Raw genomic sequence first — 17,224 nt, 5'->3', positions numbered from 1 at the left:
ATCTCAGTTTCTCTGCAGATGTTGATAATGAAAAGATAATGAATCTTTTGGCTTCTCAAATTAGCGGATCATCATATATATATATATGATGATCCGCTAATGGGCACAATATGTGTAGAGAATAAGGAGTATAAAAAAGTACAATATGCAATATGTACATTGTATGTATAATTGTACATAAGTTATATACAGTGTCTATACGGTGATCTAACAGTGTTGTGTAGGGTTGATGGTAGATGGAAAAAAGCTGTCCCTGAACCTGCTGGTTCTGGTGCGTATGTTCCTGTATCTCCTTCTTGATGGAAGGAGGTTAAACAGTTTGTGACTGGGATGTGAAGAGTCCTTGATGATGTTGTGAGCTCTGCGCAGACATCTGCCTTGGTAAAGGTCTCAATGGCAGGTAGTTGGGTACACACAGTGGAGCCTACGTACCATACAGTGATGGTATTCGCCAGGATGCTCTCGGTGATGCAGTGGTAAAAACTTGTTCGAATCCCTGGAGACAGCTTTCTTAAGACTCCTCAAGAAGAACAGGTGCTGTTGTGCCTTCCTAACCACAGCTAATGTGTTCTGGTGATTAGTTCTGAACTTAGATGTGAACTCTTAAGAGCTTAAAGCTGGAGATACTCTCTACCTCAGTTCCACTGATGTAGACTGAGAAGTGTGTCCTGCTGTTAAATTTCCGCAAGTGCACCATGAGCTCTTTAGTCTTCATGGCGTTGAGGGTCAGGTTGTGGCACACCATGCTGTCAGGCTTCAGATTTCTTCCCTGTAGGCAAATTCGTCGTTGTTGCTGATCTGCAGAGCAGCAGTCATGGGTGAACAGGGAGTAGAGTAGTTGACTCAGAACAGAATGAGCTCAGAATGAGGGTTGAGGATACCTGTTTCCAACTGTGGTCTGTTGGTGAGAAAGTCCAGAATCCATCTGCAAGTGGAGGTGCAGATAACCAGGACACGGCTTAGTGAACAGTACAGTGGAGAGGACAGTATTGAACGCAGAACTAATGTCAATTAATAGCATTCTGATGTAGGTGTTGTTTTTATCCATGTGGGTGACGGCTGAATGAAAAGCCCTCGAAACTGCATCCTCTGTTCGACCTGTTCGGGCGAAAGGCAAACTGGTGTGGGTGCAGTGCAGGTGGTAGGCCCGCAGTGAGGGGATTCAAAACTAGTTTCTTAAAGCACATAACAATAGGGATGAGTGCAACTAGGCGAAAGTTGTTCGGGCATTCAGCAGGTGAGTGCTTAGGCACTGGTATGAGGTTGTACTTTTCAGGCATGTACACTCAAAAAAATATTTAGGCCTAATAAATAAGATTTATGTAATTTGATTGCATATAAATTTTCCATCCATTTGGATTACGTATTTTTAATGTAAACATATTAATAAACTTAATGTGATAAATATATGTAAGTCCTATATAAATAAAACAAGTAACAATTAGATTTATGTGATATTTTCAATTAATCCAATTTATTTTAAATAAATAAGAAATGGGTTTATGTGTTATTATGTAATAAACCTATTTTACTTAAAATGCATCACATTTAAGTAATTTGTATTAATAAACCCAATGTATTTTAAAATCATATTTATAAATTTGTATTTACTTATTCATCACCATTTCCCCTCCCCAATCACAATATACAACACAAAAAAGAATGGCCAGAGGGTCACTTCATTTCACATTTTTATTTTAGAAATAACAAGCACAAAAGGCAGCAAAAAGAGGAGCTAGCAAGACAGTCTGTGCTCTCTGATACTGTGTTGTGTGCAACCTCAACAAAAAATAAAGTACTTTCATTCTTTACTTAACACACCAAGGTTAATTGCACTACTTTAATTATTTATTTCTTTTTAAACCGTTAAATAAATGGAAGACAGTGCTGAATGAGAGCCTGGTGGCAAGTTATTCAGAATCCAGTACACACTACACAATTTGTGTTTTTTTCGCGATGTACCCAGGGGATTACATAGCTCAAAATCATCGATGTACAAAGTTAAACAAATTCGCAACTCATCACCTGACAGGAAAGTGTTGTCCTTAAAATACAAACCGTCTCTTATAGAGCGATACTGCTGATTATCTAACTGGTCTGTACTTTCCTGTGTTCTGTGGCTACTGATAATACCTTTTAACACTGCAGTACAATCAAGTAGCTGCTGTAAAGACTGCAGTAATGGGATATACTGAAATGTCCTGCTCTTTTTTTGGTCCAGAATAAACTCCACTGGCTCAACAATATTTAACAAATCCTTATAGTACTCTTTTCTCTTATAAGTTGTAGAAAGGGGACCATCTTTCCCTATTGATTTTACTAAAGGGTTAGATTTACACAGTACATCAGCTAGTTCCTTAATAATTAAGCTATCAACTTCAAGGTTTTTGTTTTTGAAAAAATCTGAAAGACTGCTACAAGTTACAGGCACAGACACAGTACTTAAGAGGAAGTGTAGTTCATCAAGTAGTTCATCAATAGCTGTAGATGGCACATGAAAAATGTTTTCCAACTTCAGAAAAACTGCAGCTATTTTTTGTTCTACTAATTTCGGCAGGTCATCTGAAGTATCTATATCACTATCTGCATCTAACGGAGGTACAAAATCTATGTCCGCAGAAGATGAGGGGCTATCATCTACAGTACTACCAGATTCGTCTGACTGAGCAGCGAGTTTAACAACACCTGCCTTAAAATCGTTTAGAGTGTAGGGATTATGTTTACGATTTTTATGCGAGTGAAATGTTCCATATATGTTTGTCTCAAACGTACATCCTTCAAACATACAAGTTACGTTTTCATACTGCCTAAGATGTTGATTTACATGAGCAAAGTATTCCTTTTCAGTTAAAATTTCCTTACATGCACACGTCTGACAAAAGAATGTAGTTAACTGAACATTTGCTGCTGTTAACTTCCTGTGTGTTTGATATGTGTGACTCAAAAGATTCTTCCAACTTGTGAATGTACATGGGCAATCTGCATATAGACAGGGATATCGGCAATTGCGACCATAGTGGAAATGTTTCAGCCTAAAATGTTTTAGCAATTCATACCGGGTAGATAATGAAATGTCACACACTTTGCATGGCCACATTCACATATCTGTGAACAAAGACAAAAGAAAAAAAATCAGTTACGTCCAAATATTAAAGAATCAACATAAATAATTTAATTTATACTTGATTTTACTGTAAGTCAAAATACAGCTACTACTACTAATAATAATTTATTAATAACTTTTTTATAACAATGAAATAACTACATAGGTCCAATTTATAAGAAACTATGGTTGATTGCAAGATGATATTAGGCTGTTCATGTCTGTAAAATATGTTTTTAACTATGTTTTTAACTATGTATGTTATGCTTTTTTTATGTTGAATCATATAACATTCAAACTGAGATTAATTGTTCATAATCAGATGTATTGATTCTTCTATGTATTAAAAAACAATCTTTGTAGCATACATACAAGGTCTAGGAGGTTGTCCCACCATTTAGATGTAAGAAAAGATGCTTGATGTATCTGAAAAGGAAAAAAAATGGTTTTAGTTAGAAACAAAAGCATACTTTTGATTATGAAATTACAAAGCCAGCATTATATTTTTAGAGAATTATTAGAATAGTACTGTCATTTACTAATTGCAGTAGTTTATAACTGTCTTTATTTGCCGTCAAACGTTAAACCACAGAACAAGAGCAGACCAACAGCAAAAGACACAGACGGGGTAAAACCATGGTTCACATAGAACACCCGACCAACTGGCAACTGTTGGAAGTTATCCATGTACGATTTAAATACATTTAAAATTGCAGTTGGTTTAGTAATCGTTTAATGACACATCGCTATTTTAATCTTTAAACAGTTAACACCTAAAACCATTTTTTCCTCTCGGATTTAACTTAAGCTATGCACGTGGCCAAAGTTCTAAGTTATGTTATTCAGGTCAGAAAATACGGAAATTAATATAACGTTAAACCAAAAATAAATACGCATCCCAGTTACTTTTAATTATACTGTCTAGCTGAAAAAAGTAGCTTAAGGGGAAAGTAGATAAAGTTAGCTTTTATAAGAACCATGTGCAAGTTAGTTAGCTAACATAAGTGGAATAAATGCAAATTGATAGTCAGTGCATTGATACAGTTTAATACGATATCAACAGCAGTAATAACACACATATATATTGAAAGCAGTCAACTTTTATACGATGAATACATATGTAACTTGCCTTGCAATCAGGTTGATCCAAGAAGATGATCCGATGTAAGATGGCGAGGAGAACGGTGTTTTTTCAACTGCCTCTGCCGCGCGCGGGTTGCTGCTTTTTTTTTTTTTTCATGTGCATTGCCATAGACATGTGTATGTGCAGTACCGCTCCCTACCGACTGGAGTATGGATAATTTCCGCCTCTAAACAATTCCATTGCCCATAAATTATATGCAAACCAATCTCATAAAATATAACTTATAGGATCTGGCTCGTTCCACAGCTAGATATATTTAAACCATATTCATAATTGTTAACTGATTAAATCGAATAGTTTTCAGAATGAACCAATTTACATGGATTCTAAGCAATTTGACTACATACATTTTGAAAATATTATTATTTAAATAAAATCAAAAGGATGCAAATACATAATTATAAACTATGCCATGATTCATTTTTTTGAGTGTAGGAACCGTGGCTTGGGCCAGTGACAGGTTGAAAATATCAGTAAAGACCTGTGCCAGTTGTTCAGCACAGGATCTGAGAACACCTGTACAAGGTTTCAGTATGTCCAGACCAGCTGCCTTGCGTCCATCCACTAAGCATCTGCTAAATGCTGAATATACATCTATTGTTGGTAGTGAAAGTGGACTGTGTGCAGTAGTAGAGTATGATGGTCTGGATGCCTTTCCTCATGCGTCTGGAGTCAGAGATGTGGAAGTGTTCTTCTATGTGGATTTTAGTCAGACTATTCAACATTTAACTAATAGATGTTTCCCAATTCTAGAAAGCAGTCTAAGAGCATATATTTTAGTTTTTAAAGTTAAGAAAAATCTCACAAGGTTTGGACTTTGGATAACATGTCTTTTGGAAAAAATTATTTTTAATAAACCGCTGATATAAGCACTGGAACTGGAAAGATTCAGAGGAAATGTACATTATATTACAGGCATTGAATCTCCAAGAGTAACGAAGAGAATAATTCTTTTAGCATCAACCTCTGTCCTAGGAAATGTAGTGAAATGCTTTTTACGACTTGTGTTTCTGTAGGTAATTGTTTGCTCTGAAAGAGCTAACAACTTTTACATAATATCTACGTTCTTGGAATTAAAATGTCTAATCGAATTATTGTACCAGATCAGATCTAATATAAATAATACCAAGTATATTTGTAACAACTGAATAATTTGTATTAACAAGCAACCACCCCCTTAGTGCCCCTCTTTTTTTTTGCTTTGGGTCACTGCCCCTAAAAATGTCTATTCACAGTTATGTTCATATGTGATGTCCACCGTTTACACCGAAACGGTCTCCCTGGACTGATGGAAAATGTTTACTGGACAAACTCAGATAGAGGGCAGGCTCGAAAAGATCAGCTGTGTGCTAATCATCCAACCGTTTAGGCTAATGCTTTGGCGTATTCTTAGTAATATGACGGTGTTAAAATACCAAGTATTACCAACCACCAAAAATTAACAAGTAGCATTTTTTTTTTTTATAAAACAGACTATAAATAAAATAAACAATGATAATAAATAAGAAAGCTTCAAAGCAGAAAATGATTTTGGTTCAGTAAATGCATATTAATATAGTTGACAGTGTAGTGCATCAAACCGTAAATATATCACATATACTTTTAATATAAACGTTAACATTATTAAAAACAAAAATCACAAGGCCACACCGCATGGTTCTATTAGAAAGTATTTTATAACTAAAATTTAACAGACATTTATAATTAAGGTAAAACTTAAAAAAATAAATGTAAAACTAATCCCAAAGTATGCTAAATAATACTGGTTTAATTTTAATTATAATTGTTTTTTTTTTAAACAAAATTTTTAAAAATTTAATTATTTTTTAATTATTATTTATTTATTTTTTTAAATATTTTTTCTATGCAAGATATTTGAGCCCACACACGAACAGACACACGATCAGACAAACACAAATAATTTTAGGCAAAACTACGCGGCAATTTTTCCAACATTTGTTTTAGTAGGGTTTTTTTGCAAATATGTTTACAAGTTTTTTAGACATTTTACCATTAAATTAAATATAATATGTGTACAATTAATCTTACACCGTTTTAAAATATTTTCCAACTTATCGTGTGTGTTATGTGATCAATTTTAAACCGATATATATCATATAGAACGCACTTGCTTTACTTTAATTATTAAAAAATTAAATCGCCAAATATTTCTTGCTCTGGATGTTTAACAAATGCAATAAATGTAGATAGAAATATACCATTGTGATTGTACCTTCCGATATCATTCCAGGACGATAAACATAATGATAAGTGTAACACAAAAACACAATCTTTCCACAATCCTTTTCAATTCCCACCAGCACACTCTCCCACCCAACTAAACCCACTGAGTATTTTACTGTTTTTTTTACTATACACGCATTTCGCAATTCACACGTGACTTTTAACAGAATACAAAACAAAGAATATCGTTTATGTTTTATTTCATGTTCTGATCCCAGAGTAACAGACTTTACACATATATTCTGCTGCTTGTTTAGTTGTACTGCTTGCTCAGAGCAGCCACAACCACATCCATGAACTTCTGCCAAGCGCTGTGAACTTCAGGGGTGAAAACCCAGGGTCCGAATTTTGCGGCAAGAGTTATGGTGATACAATCAGAAAGAAGCTGTCAAACAAATAGTCATAAACACAGGAAAAAGATGAAGCATTAGTGATCTTCAATCCTATCATTTGTTAGATTCTGCAGATATACTGCACTGTAAACCCGGATAAGTTGAATTTACTTAAGAAATTTGAGGAAACTGGTTGCCTTAAAAAAATAAGTAATGTGTAATGAAAACCTAAGTACATTTAACTTAAAATGTTAAGTACATTACACTAAATTCAAAATTGATTCAACTTGACATGTTTTGCCAAGTTAACTCCTTTGCACAATTAATACACTTAATATCTTAAGTATAATGCACCAAATACCTAGTTGTAGCTTACTTATCTTTCTTCCCCTAGTTCAGTTATCATCATTAAATTACTATTTCAGTTTTTAATCTGGTGCATTATAAATACTTATTCAGATCAAGAAATCAGATGAAACATTTGTTGAAAACACCCCGGTTAGGGGTAAAATGCTTTATTGTGAACATACACATATCGGGTTGTTTTTCTAAAAGCACAACATAAAACTAGGCACCTGGTATCAGGAGCAGTAGTGCAACGATTCAGAACACCACTTAACACTGCAAACTGATTTTCCTCAGTTTTTGGTTTGTTAATCTGAATGAAACCAGACATATCAGTGCCAATCCAATAACATAAAATAGAAAAAGTGCATAACAGTGCAAACACAACATTTTCCTAAAAGAACAACAACAAAAAATTAGGCACCTGTATCTGAAGCAGTAGTGCAATGAGTTAGAACAGCACTTTACACTGCAAACTGGCTTTTTCGCAGTTTTGGGTTTGTTAATCTGAATGAAACTAGATATATCAGTGCCAATCCAAAACAAAATATAAAAAGGGCATATCAGTGCAAACAAGTCACTTTTCTAAAAGAACAAACAATATTTCTCATATCTGGAGAAATAGTGTAACAACACCTCTTTATACTGTAAGTTGGTTTTTCAGAGTCTGAATTTTGGCTGCCAGCTCACTTTTACCCAGGTTCAACATCACCTGCTGAACAAAGCAAAAAGTGTTTTTCATGTATTTGGGATAGTCCAGGTGCAGGGCATATATCAGTCCAAAAGGACACAGAAGGCCTGAGGAAGGTTGGCCAGGTCATCCATCACCACATTCCCTTCCAAGATGATTCCCACTTTGGACGGGTTCAGCTTAAGGTTCTCTTCACCGATGAAAAGCAATCCCACTGGAGTTTGCCTGTACAAGTCATTGTCAGCTGTGTCCTTACAGAGAAACAAATGTACAATCGTGTGTTAGTTAGCACATACATTTTCGAAATGTTAACAATAAAAATACCCTTAGAGGAAACACTGTACACTGACATATAGTAAAAGACACTCTCTTCATACAAGATATGAGGCCTGGCTTGTTCAGCTTCCTTTTCACTGTACAATTACAGCAACATTTTTAATGTTAACTGAACCCATATTTTTCAGCCAAGTTTTTCAGTTAATTTCATGCCACTGATTAAACATACAGACAATTTTATGGTAAAAATAAAATAAAAAAAGTCCAAGTCTGAAATACTGAATAAATCTGTAGCACATAGTCCTGATTAATGGTTTGAAAATTAAATAAAAACAAAGAACATGCATCTGCAACATTTATAAAAAAATGAATTTGCTTACAAAGCAGGTCTTGAAGAAAGCAGAAGGATCATCGCCCAAGATGACCGGAAGTCCCCGAAGACAAAGGCATCTGACGTCAGTTGGCTCAGTTGTCTAGACAATAGTCGACATTGAATAAATCACTTTATACTGACTGTAATTTACAAGTAATGAAAAGAAGAGATTAGGAAAAAATAAACTGGAAATAGGAGATACAATTATGAGAATAAAGAATGCAGAGGTAAAAAAAAAAATCTTTATAAAAAGGAAAAGCTTCATAGGAAAACAGGACTGATGTAGATATGTTAACTTACCTTTGTCTGGCATAAACGTTCAGCCAAAAGCTGACCAGTAAGGCCTTTCTTCTTTTTGAAGAGGTCCATGAGGCTTGGAGACAAATGGTCAAGTGCATCCAAGAAGTTTTCTCTGAGATTTTTCCCTACCACTCTGCCAAATTCATAGGAAACCTAAAACATGGCAAGCAATGCATCAGTTAATGTTCACACTGTTTTAATCTGACACACTCAACACTATATATGTAGACACTTAACACAAACCTGATTTTCTGTAAAAAGAGCTGGCCAACGATGCACAAGCTGGCTGATGGCAGGCTTCTCTTTGACAATTTCCTTTCTGCGAAAAGCAAACGTCACATCCATCTCTTTCTTAACCAGGGATTCCTTTGGCTTTGTTTTCATCATTTCATTGACCAGAACCTCACGAGCTACTTCCATGTTCTGGTCATTCATCCCCTCTGGAAAATCAGGCAGGAAATTTATTTCCCCTTTCTTTGGCTTCTTGATCTGTGTCTTGGGAGGCTCGCCATTTGTAGTGTCACTTCCTCGCTTGCCACCATTGACAGTTACATCAAGTCGACCCAGCTGCCGCATTTTGGTTCTATAATTACCCATTTTGAACTTAAGGCTATTCTTCCAACCGTTCCAGCCAGAGGGTGACCCGGTTTCTTTAAGGCATGGTGTGTTTGCACTAAAGCCTTAGCAACAGTCTCAAAATCTTCTTTCGTTGGGTATGCTTTAAATGCATACATGGTCTCAGCCAATTTCTCGAGTATGTCATGCTTTAGTTCTTTTGTGACTTTAAGAAAGGATGCATCCCTGAGATACTGCAGGTTACCTTGGCGTAGTCTATACTCTACATCAACTTGAAATTTGGGAATTTGTTCACCTGTGGGGACAGGTGAACTTTTAGTGCATTTAATGATTTAAATGTGCACAGACATTCCTGATGTAAACAAGGAAAAGGCTCGGTTTTGGTATAACCTCCGTGTTTTAGCCTGTAATGTTTAAACAATTGTGCTCTTTTTTTACATCTAAAAGGACAATACTTGCACTTCCAAACCATTATTTAATCTGTTTCTTTAGACTTAATTCTTAGAATTTCTCTTTATTTTCCCTCAAATGAGCAAACATTAACAACATTTACCTTATGAAAACAGACTGGAAAAATCTGAACACTGACATGACATTTATTATTTTGCTAGTTTACGGCGAATTGGCTTTATTATAGGGCATTTTAAGTCACATACACATATTCGCTTACGTTGTCTTAAAGGAACTTACCAGATACAATAGGCCGTGGTAAGCCGCGTGAAACAGCCGCACGTGTTCCCGCTATCTTCTTGGAAAAAAACGCCGCTTGCAGCCGGCCAGGTGAAAGCCTAAAGGCAGTGAAACTGGTTAAAATCGTGTTTTTACTGCACGCGATCAGCAACTCGCGTGAGAAAGTGATCTAGCGTTAGATATCGATTAGTTGTTGATAAAAAGCCAACGAACCGGTAAATGTTAAAAAAAAAATTTCACTGCAGCCCCAAAACCCCTCCGCCCAGTTAGCTAAATATACGTTACACAGGTAAGTTAGCCAGTGTCTCAAAATGCCCGTTGAAATGGCAAAAGTTAAAATGAGGTTTTTACAACTCTCGGAGTTATACTCACATTCCAGTTCCTCACCAGCAGTGCCTGAATCCACACAACCGCAACAAAGACAGAAAACTTCGACTCAGTACGTGGCTGAAATCAGTTTTGAACTGTTTTTGTTTTGTATTATATGTCTGTATGTATTTGTGTGTAAGAGCAAGCTGCTCTTCAAATAAGGGAAAAACACACACACTGACACCTTGAGCAACTGCTCATTACTAATAGACAGTTGTCACAACTGGAAAGAAGAGGTGTGGTCTGTTCAATAACTTTTCAATTTAAGCTCATTGTACTTCAAATTATTTGCACATTGGACTATGCCAACAAATTAGTAGAATATACTTAAAATTATAAAGTGCTGTCATTAAACTTTTTTGTTTTAGTGTATTATGCTTGAATATTTAAGTAGAAACTAAATCCGGGCTAACAGTGTGGAGAAGTTCGACGTACTGTGAAGTTGCTGGGATCCATGTTCAATATATCAGAGTGAAGCTCACCCAGCTTAGCGTAGGTGGCCTTAATGCTATCTAAATTCTTCACAGCTATGTCTAGACCACGAAGGACCACCTTTCCATGGGAAGCCACTTTGGGGCTTTCTTTGATGGTTGCGGCATCGACTAAATTGACAAAAGTAGCGAAGTACCTTTGGTTCCATGGGTGCACAATCAGGAGTCTGTAAAACAAGACACAGTCATTTATGATATCTGCAATTCACTATGATTTTTTACATAGCATTATTATTATACCTGGCCACGGCCTGTGGTCCGAGCTTGTCAGGGTCGACTCTTCTCCACAGATCAGTGATGTTATGGCGCTCAGCGTCTGTCCAATAAACCATGTTGATGTCTTAGTGAATTATTGGGCTAAATCTGTTTTTTTACGCATCTGACCTATTTTGCAGCGGCTCTTTTTATAAACCTCAAACTATAGGTGTGACATTCTAGCAACTTCTACATAATTAGGGCGTTCCCTTCCTAAATAATCTGCAACAGACTTATTTTTTTTAAACCAGATGGTTAAAAAAAAGAAGCTGCTTTAATAAAAATAAACGTATTATTATTATTATTATTATTATTATTATTATTATTATTATTATTATCATTGTTGTTGTTGTTGTTTTTATGAAGTTCTAGTCTTTGTTTTATTTATTTATGGAATTATTTATGGAATTATTTATTTATTTATTTATTTATTTATTTTTGTTTTTCAAAGAGTTTATAGATTTTGTTAGTAAACTTTATCTGCCCAATAGATTTTAGTCTATTTTAAAGAAAATTCACAGCTGACTGGACAGTCCAAGATATACATGGAGACTATTATATAAATAAAATATGTTAGAAGAATCAAACAATCATTAGACAACTTGTATGAGTCTTCATTACATGCAAGGAGAAAACACAACAAAATAAAACACAGCAATAATAAAATTTAATATAATTTGAACAAAGCAGAACATGCAAAAAACAGGAAAACAAAAGTTTCTCCTTCTACCTCGATTTTGTTTCCCAAATGTGATAATTTTACCATTTCTTCCAACCACAATTCTATAGTACAGTAACTACAGGGGAATTAAGTTGATCAGTCACACCATGAAGTTATGGGAAAGAGTAGTGGAAGCCAGGCTGAGAGAAGAGGTGACCATCTGTGAGCAACAGTATGGTTTCATGCCGAGGAAGAGCACCACAGATGCATTATTTGCTTTGAGAATGTTGATGGGGAAGTATAGAGAAGGACAGAAGGAGTTGCATTGTGTGTTTCTGGATTTAGAGAAAGCACACGACAGGGTGCAGAGAGATGAGTTGTGGTATTGTATAAGGACATCATGTGTAGCAGAGAAGTATGTGAGGGTGGTGCAGGACATGTATGAGGACAGTGTGACAGCAGTGAAGTGGGCAGTAGGAACGACAGACTGGTTCAAGTTAGAGGTGTGACTTCATCAAGAATCGGCTCTGAGCCCTTTCCTTTTTGCAGTGGTGATGGACAGGTTGAGAAGAGCCTGGAGAGCTGGTGGTACGCACTGGAGAGAAAGAGAATGAAAGTCAGTAGGAGTAAGACAGAGTACATGTGTGTGAATGAGAAGGGGGGGGGCAGTGGAGGGGTGCGGTTGAAGGGAGAAGAGGTGGAGAAGGTGGAGTTCAGGTACCTGGGGTCAACAGTGCAAAGTAATGGAGAGTGTCTTTGAAAAGTAAAGAAAAGAGTGCAGGCAGGGTGGAGTGGGTGAAGAAGAGTGACAGGAGTGATTTGTTATAGAAGAGTATCTGCAAGAGTGAAAGGGAAAGTTTATAGGACTGTAATGAGACCTGAGATGTTGTATGGATTAGAGACAGTGGTATTGAGTAAAAGACAGGAGGTGGAGATGGAGGTAGTAGAGGTGAAGATGCCGAGATTTTTATTGGGAGTGATAGGATTAGAATTAAGTTTATTAGAGGGACAGCACATGTAGGATGTTTTGGCGACAAGGTGAGAAAAGCTTGTTATAGATGGTTTTGACATGTGCAGAGGAGGGACATGGGGTATATCAGTAGGAGAATGCTGAGGATGGAGCTGCCAAGGAGGAAGAGAGGAAGGCCAAGGAGGAGGTTTATGGATGTGGTGAGGGAAGACATGCAGGTAGTTGGTTTGAGAGAGGCAGATGTAGAGGAATGTGGGCTTTGGAGGCAGATGATACGCTGTGGCGACCCCTAGTGGCAGCAGCCGAAAGAAGAAAAAGAAGATTAAATGTAATTAAAAATTCTTAGTTGTAAATATTAGGATGCTTTAAAAAAGATTAATAATTTGAGGAAGAAAATGTATTTTAATAACTTAAACCTTTCCCAGTAAGGATAAGGTACGTTGTTTTTTTTTACAACTTGGCCACTAGAGGGGGAAATTAGCTTATATTAATGATAAAAATCTATTAATTTCCAAATAAGTACATTTGCAGAGGTGGCAAAAGTACACACATCCTTCACGCAAGTAGAAGTACAGATACTTATTTTTTTAAAAGACTCCAATAAAAGTTGAAGCTGACTATACTTTTTCACTCAAGTTAAAATAAAGATGTTTGTACTCTGACTTGTACTTAGGTAAAAAGTAGTCACTACTACCTGTTTTAGTGTCATGCTGGTAACTGGACCTCACATTATAATAGAGTAATACAAAAGAATTTCACATTTTGCTACCTATTGAATGTATCCAGGATGAACAACCACCATATTGAACAGAAGCAGAGCAAGCTCAGTAGAGTATTGATATCAGAAACATCTACATAAGTACAGAAATTTAGTATGTGTACATCACTTCCCGTCTCCCATCATGTTATTTTAAAAACGGAAGCTTTGGACAGCAGAAAGATGTCGTACTTTTAAAGGGATTCATTTACTCTTAGATAAATTTTTCCTCTACTCTGAGAATGTATCAAGAGACAATTACCTGATCATCAATATTTATATAACTGGGAGTAGATTATAGTAAAGATGCAACTAAGATTGAAAAGGAGCTCCTGTTTGGTATAAATGCTGTTTGATCAGGGTGAATAAGTTTGTCAATTACAGAACTGAGCCTGATCAGAACTGATCAACTCTCGATTTCACCCAAATGAGGATGGGTTCCTCTTTTGACTCTGGTTCCTCTCTTCTTATTGATCTCTATGGATGGATTTTCTTTATCCAATTTACAGTGTATCCCGAAATCTTAAAAACTGAACAACTGTGCCTCTGTATAATGTCTTATTTCTCAACACATGGTCCTAAAACAATCCCCGTTGACAGAAAAATAATGTATGTCACACAATCTTTGCAAATTGTGTGAATTTTGGGAAAGAAAATTATCACTAACATCTGAAGGTGGTAAACATCGCTTCTGCAATAAAGCACATCTATAAAAAGAAGCATAATGTTGATAAGAGATTTTCATTATAATTTGCAGAGTGTATGGTGATAAAAACTATTTTTGAAAATGTTCTTCCTTATGTGTAATATAAAGAATAATAAAAATAACTGATAATAAAAATTTTGCAATTATATAACATTTAGCAACTGCTAGCAATCTTATAATGTGGAACATTATTTTCAGTTTTATGTTCAACTCTTATGTTTATACAATAGAAAAGAGCCCAGGGAGACTGCAGGAATAATAACAGTTTAATTTTGTGAGGTCGCATGCACAGTAGTGACATTACATATTAGGGGGACAGTAGGTTGTGATGTAGCTATTGGTTCTCCATGCAAGGAGGACATGGACAGTGGCAAAGAAATGAACATAACAAAAATGCACTGATATAGTCTGTATTTTGAGGTAGCTAACATGACTGCTTAATACATCAAAGCAAAACTATAAATACACTTCAATGAAAGATCCTGATGCATCTATTTCAGACTGTTTCTTTTAAAATCTTTTGCTCAGGTTCTTAGTTATTATGGGCATAATGTCCAGTGATAAGGAAACAAAGACACAAAGGCAAACAGTTTAACATTTAACATCAACATTAGTGGTATTTTGGGCAGAGGAGACAGATTATGTAACCACAAGCACACTTGTGTTACATGGCAAGGTTGAACAGTATCAGTATTTTCATTAAGTCGAAAGTGTCTGTAGTTTCTCAGCTGGTTGATTGATTTAATCAAGCATGTAAAAATTTTATTTATAAGTGATAACTGATGAGATGTTTAGCTAAAGGAATTTTCAGCAAAAAAACTTCGGTATTGAATCTGATCACTCTTCAATACAATTCAAAGTATTGCCTCTGGCTTTTTCAATTGCCATCATTAAAACTGAAGCAGCTGAAGGAGGACAAGGAGGAGAAGGAGAGGAGGAAGACGTACAGGGTGGTATGGAGACGGATGATCCGCTGTGGCGACCCCTAATGGGAGCAGCCGAAAGAAGAAGAAGAAGAAAACTGAAGCAGCTGATTGTGTGAAAACGAATATACGTCTTTCTCACAACCTTTGGCCACTTATGTATTTGTTTGGTCAAAATAAATCTTTATTCCAATCAATTATTAAATTTCTTGCATCTAAACAAAAGGAAAAGGCATGTGGACATAGAAAATGATAAAACACCAGGTGTTTCCAAACTATTGACAGCCACTGTAGTATAGTATTGTAGTATAATGGAACCTACATTTGTTTATGTAAGGTCAATTATTTAAAGGGCACTATACAAATTTACTAAATTGATTTCCATTCAGCATATCTAAATGACATATTATTGTGATAGTTTTTGAATTTATATCATTATAATAGAGAATTCAACAGCAATAAAACAGAACATTGCTATACTATTTTAATGCATTCATTCTGAATGTTACCATTTCCAAAGATATTACCTCAATTTAATGTTGTATGAACACTGTATATTATGCTAAATCTTCCACAGATAAACATTTTGGCCTAAGTGAAATATATGAATATTATAGCTATTTAAATTAAAAGGTTTTGGCCCATTTAATATCTAATACTTGACTCAGTCAGATATTATAGAAAACACTAAACATGCTTGACAAAGTTGACAAAGCTGAGACATGCTTCAGTATTTGATGTGTTGGAAGCGAGATCCAGATGTTTAATAAATGCATTCAGCTAAACTCATTATAATTTTGACAAAAAAAAATTGCTGTGTGTTTGATGCAGGCTGTGTTTGGAATAAAACTAAAATGTTGACTTGTGTTGAAGGGTTTTATTATGAATGTATATCACATCGAGATTCCACATAATACACATTACAAAAGCACTTCATTCTTGTTAGTCTTGTATGTAAGCTGTGCGTGTTAAAATTTAGATTTTGTTTTTCTATAAACTTTGTTCTAAATGTAAAATGAACCCACGTTGATAATTAAATACAGAGCTTTAGAAAAGACATAACATAGAATATAATTTTTACTAACAGAACAAAATTATTTTGGTTTTATTTAGATCAGTCAAGAAAATTTTAAATGTCTGAGAAAGAGATTGTGCGTGTGGTGGTCTCTGTTCTGGTCTCTGCAGAGGGGTTTATCTGTACTTCTCAGAGAGGGCCAGGGACACTGCAGCAAGAAACTTATCCATAGACACGTGTACATCAGGAGTAAAGTCAGTGGGGAACAGGATGGCCAGAACCACAAGCAAATTGTGTGAGAGGATCTAGAAGAAGAAACAACAAAATTCAAGCATGTTGTGGCACAGGATCTACTTACAGGTAAAACAGGATTGAATTATTACAGAGCATTAAGATGAACTTGCCTTGAAGTTGGCTGGATCAACACGCAGCTGGTAAGCGTGCAGCTCGCTTAGGCTGAGCATCCCGCTGGTCAGATCATCGATTTTGTTGACAGCCACTTCCACACCAGACATTACAGTCTTTCCGTGCTTCTTCAACTGAGCAGAGTTGAAGCTCATGTCCGTCCAATGGGTAAAGTAGGTTTTGGTCTGAGGGTAAACAGTCAGCATCCTGTGTAGGCACATTGGGGGAAAGTTAATCATATAAAAAGAGAAAATGAATCAAAATGAAGAGCAAAAAGAGAAAGTTCTAAAGCACCTACCTGTACAGAGCTTGGCTACCGATTTCCTCAGCCTTTGGGAGATCTTGTCCCAGAAGGCTTTGATGGCAGCTTTGTCTTTGGCAGAGAGACTCATGGTTTCAGAGTGGTCTTGACTTCTGTAAACTGCTTCAAAACGAATCACTCTTTTATACAAGGGCATGAAGTTGGCACACCCCAGACCCTCCTCAAAAATATAACAACTCGGACTCCTTTCACAGATGAAGATTAGACAGCACGTCTACTGACTGTGATAGATAACATTCACGCCTGACAGGAAACAAGTGCTGATTCAACAAAAAA

The 17,224-nt window shown here is 35.9% G+C and overlaps 2 protein-coding genes, 1 long non-coding RNA gene and 1 pseudogene across 5 annotated transcripts; all 4 read right to left on the bottom strand.

Moving 5' to 3' along the window:
- Positions 1-1,605: 1,605 nt before the first annotated feature.
- LOC124375762 lies at positions 1,606-4,671 on the bottom strand. Of its 2 annotated transcripts, XM_046834367.1 has the most exons (3): positions 4,233-4,671; positions 3,476-3,529; positions 1,606-3,105 (listed from the first exon to the last, which is right to left on the bottom strand). In XM_046834367.1, exon 3 carries the CDS (start codon positions 3,095-3,097, stop codon positions 1,859-1,861), a length of 1,239 nt encoding a protein of 412 aa, XP_046690323.1. In that variant the 5' UTR covers positions 3,098-3,105; positions 3,476-3,529; positions 4,233-4,671; the 3' UTR covers positions 1,606-1,858. The 2 variants fall into 2 exon arrangements, with proteins under 2 accessions (XP_046690323.1, XP_046690324.1); XM_046834368.1 differs by having other exon boundaries at positions 3,476-4,671.
- Positions 4,672-6,674: 2,003 nt separating this feature from the next.
- On the bottom strand, positions 6,675-11,352 carry LOC124376439 (hemoglobin subunit beta-like). 2 transcript variants are annotated; one of them, XM_046835525.1, is made up of 3 exons: positions 11,175-11,348; positions 10,879-11,101; positions 6,675-6,876 (listed from the first exon to the last, which is right to left on the bottom strand). In XM_046835525.1, exons 1-3 carry the CDS (start codon positions 11,264-11,266, stop codon positions 6,745-6,747), a joined length of 447 nt encoding a protein of 148 aa, XP_046691481.1. In that variant the 5' UTR covers positions 11,267-11,348; the 3' UTR covers positions 6,675-6,744. The 2 variants fall into 2 exon arrangements, with proteins under 2 accessions (XP_046691481.1, XP_046691483.1); XM_046835527.1 differs by having other exon boundaries at positions 6,865-6,965; positions 10,863-11,101; positions 11,175-11,352.
- LOC124376440 lies at positions 9,476-10,640 on the bottom strand. The gene is made up of 3 exons (XR_006923835.1): positions 10,447-10,640; positions 10,075-10,172; positions 9,476-9,679 (listed from the first exon to the last, which is right to left on the bottom strand). It is a non-coding gene; the product is annotated as an uncharacterized LOC124376440 (long non-coding RNA).
- A 4,982-nt stretch (positions 11,353-16,334) lies between the features above and the next one.
- Positions 16,335-17,153, bottom strand: LOC124376019 (annotated as a pseudogene).
- Between the last annotated feature and the right edge of the window lie 71 nt (positions 17,154-17,224).

The sequence above is a fragment of the Silurus meridionalis genome, chromosome 22, assembly GCF_014805685.1.
Source record: "Silurus meridionalis isolate SWU-2019-XX chromosome 22, ASM1480568v1, whole genome shotgun sequence".
Classification (NCBI taxonomy): Eukaryota; Metazoa; Chordata; class Actinopteri; order Siluriformes; family Siluridae; genus Silurus; species Silurus meridionalis.
Note: the sequence above shows the minus strand (reverse complement) of the source record. Positions and strands in the feature narration are given on the sequence as shown.

What these genes read in the sequence shown, in the direction of transcription:
- LOC124376439 (XM_046835525.1), bottom strand. Translation starts at nt 11,266, where the DNA reads ATGGTTTATTGGACAGACGCTGAGCGCCATAACATCACTGATCTGTGG. An exon ending in GGACCACAGGCCGTGGCCAG is followed by an intron (nt 11,102 to 11,174) that starts GTATAATAATAA and finishes CTTGTTTTACAG; the next exon opens with ACTCCTGATTGTGCACCCAT. An exon ending in TGGATCCCAGCAACTTCACA is followed by an intron (nt 6,877 to 10,878) that starts GTACGTCGAACT and finishes TTTGTTTGACAG; the next exon opens with CTTCTTTCTGATTGTATCAC.
- LOC124375762 (XM_046834368.1), bottom strand. Translation starts at nt 3,097, where the DNA reads ATGTGGCCATGCAAAGTGTGTGACATTTCATTATCTACCCGGTATGAA.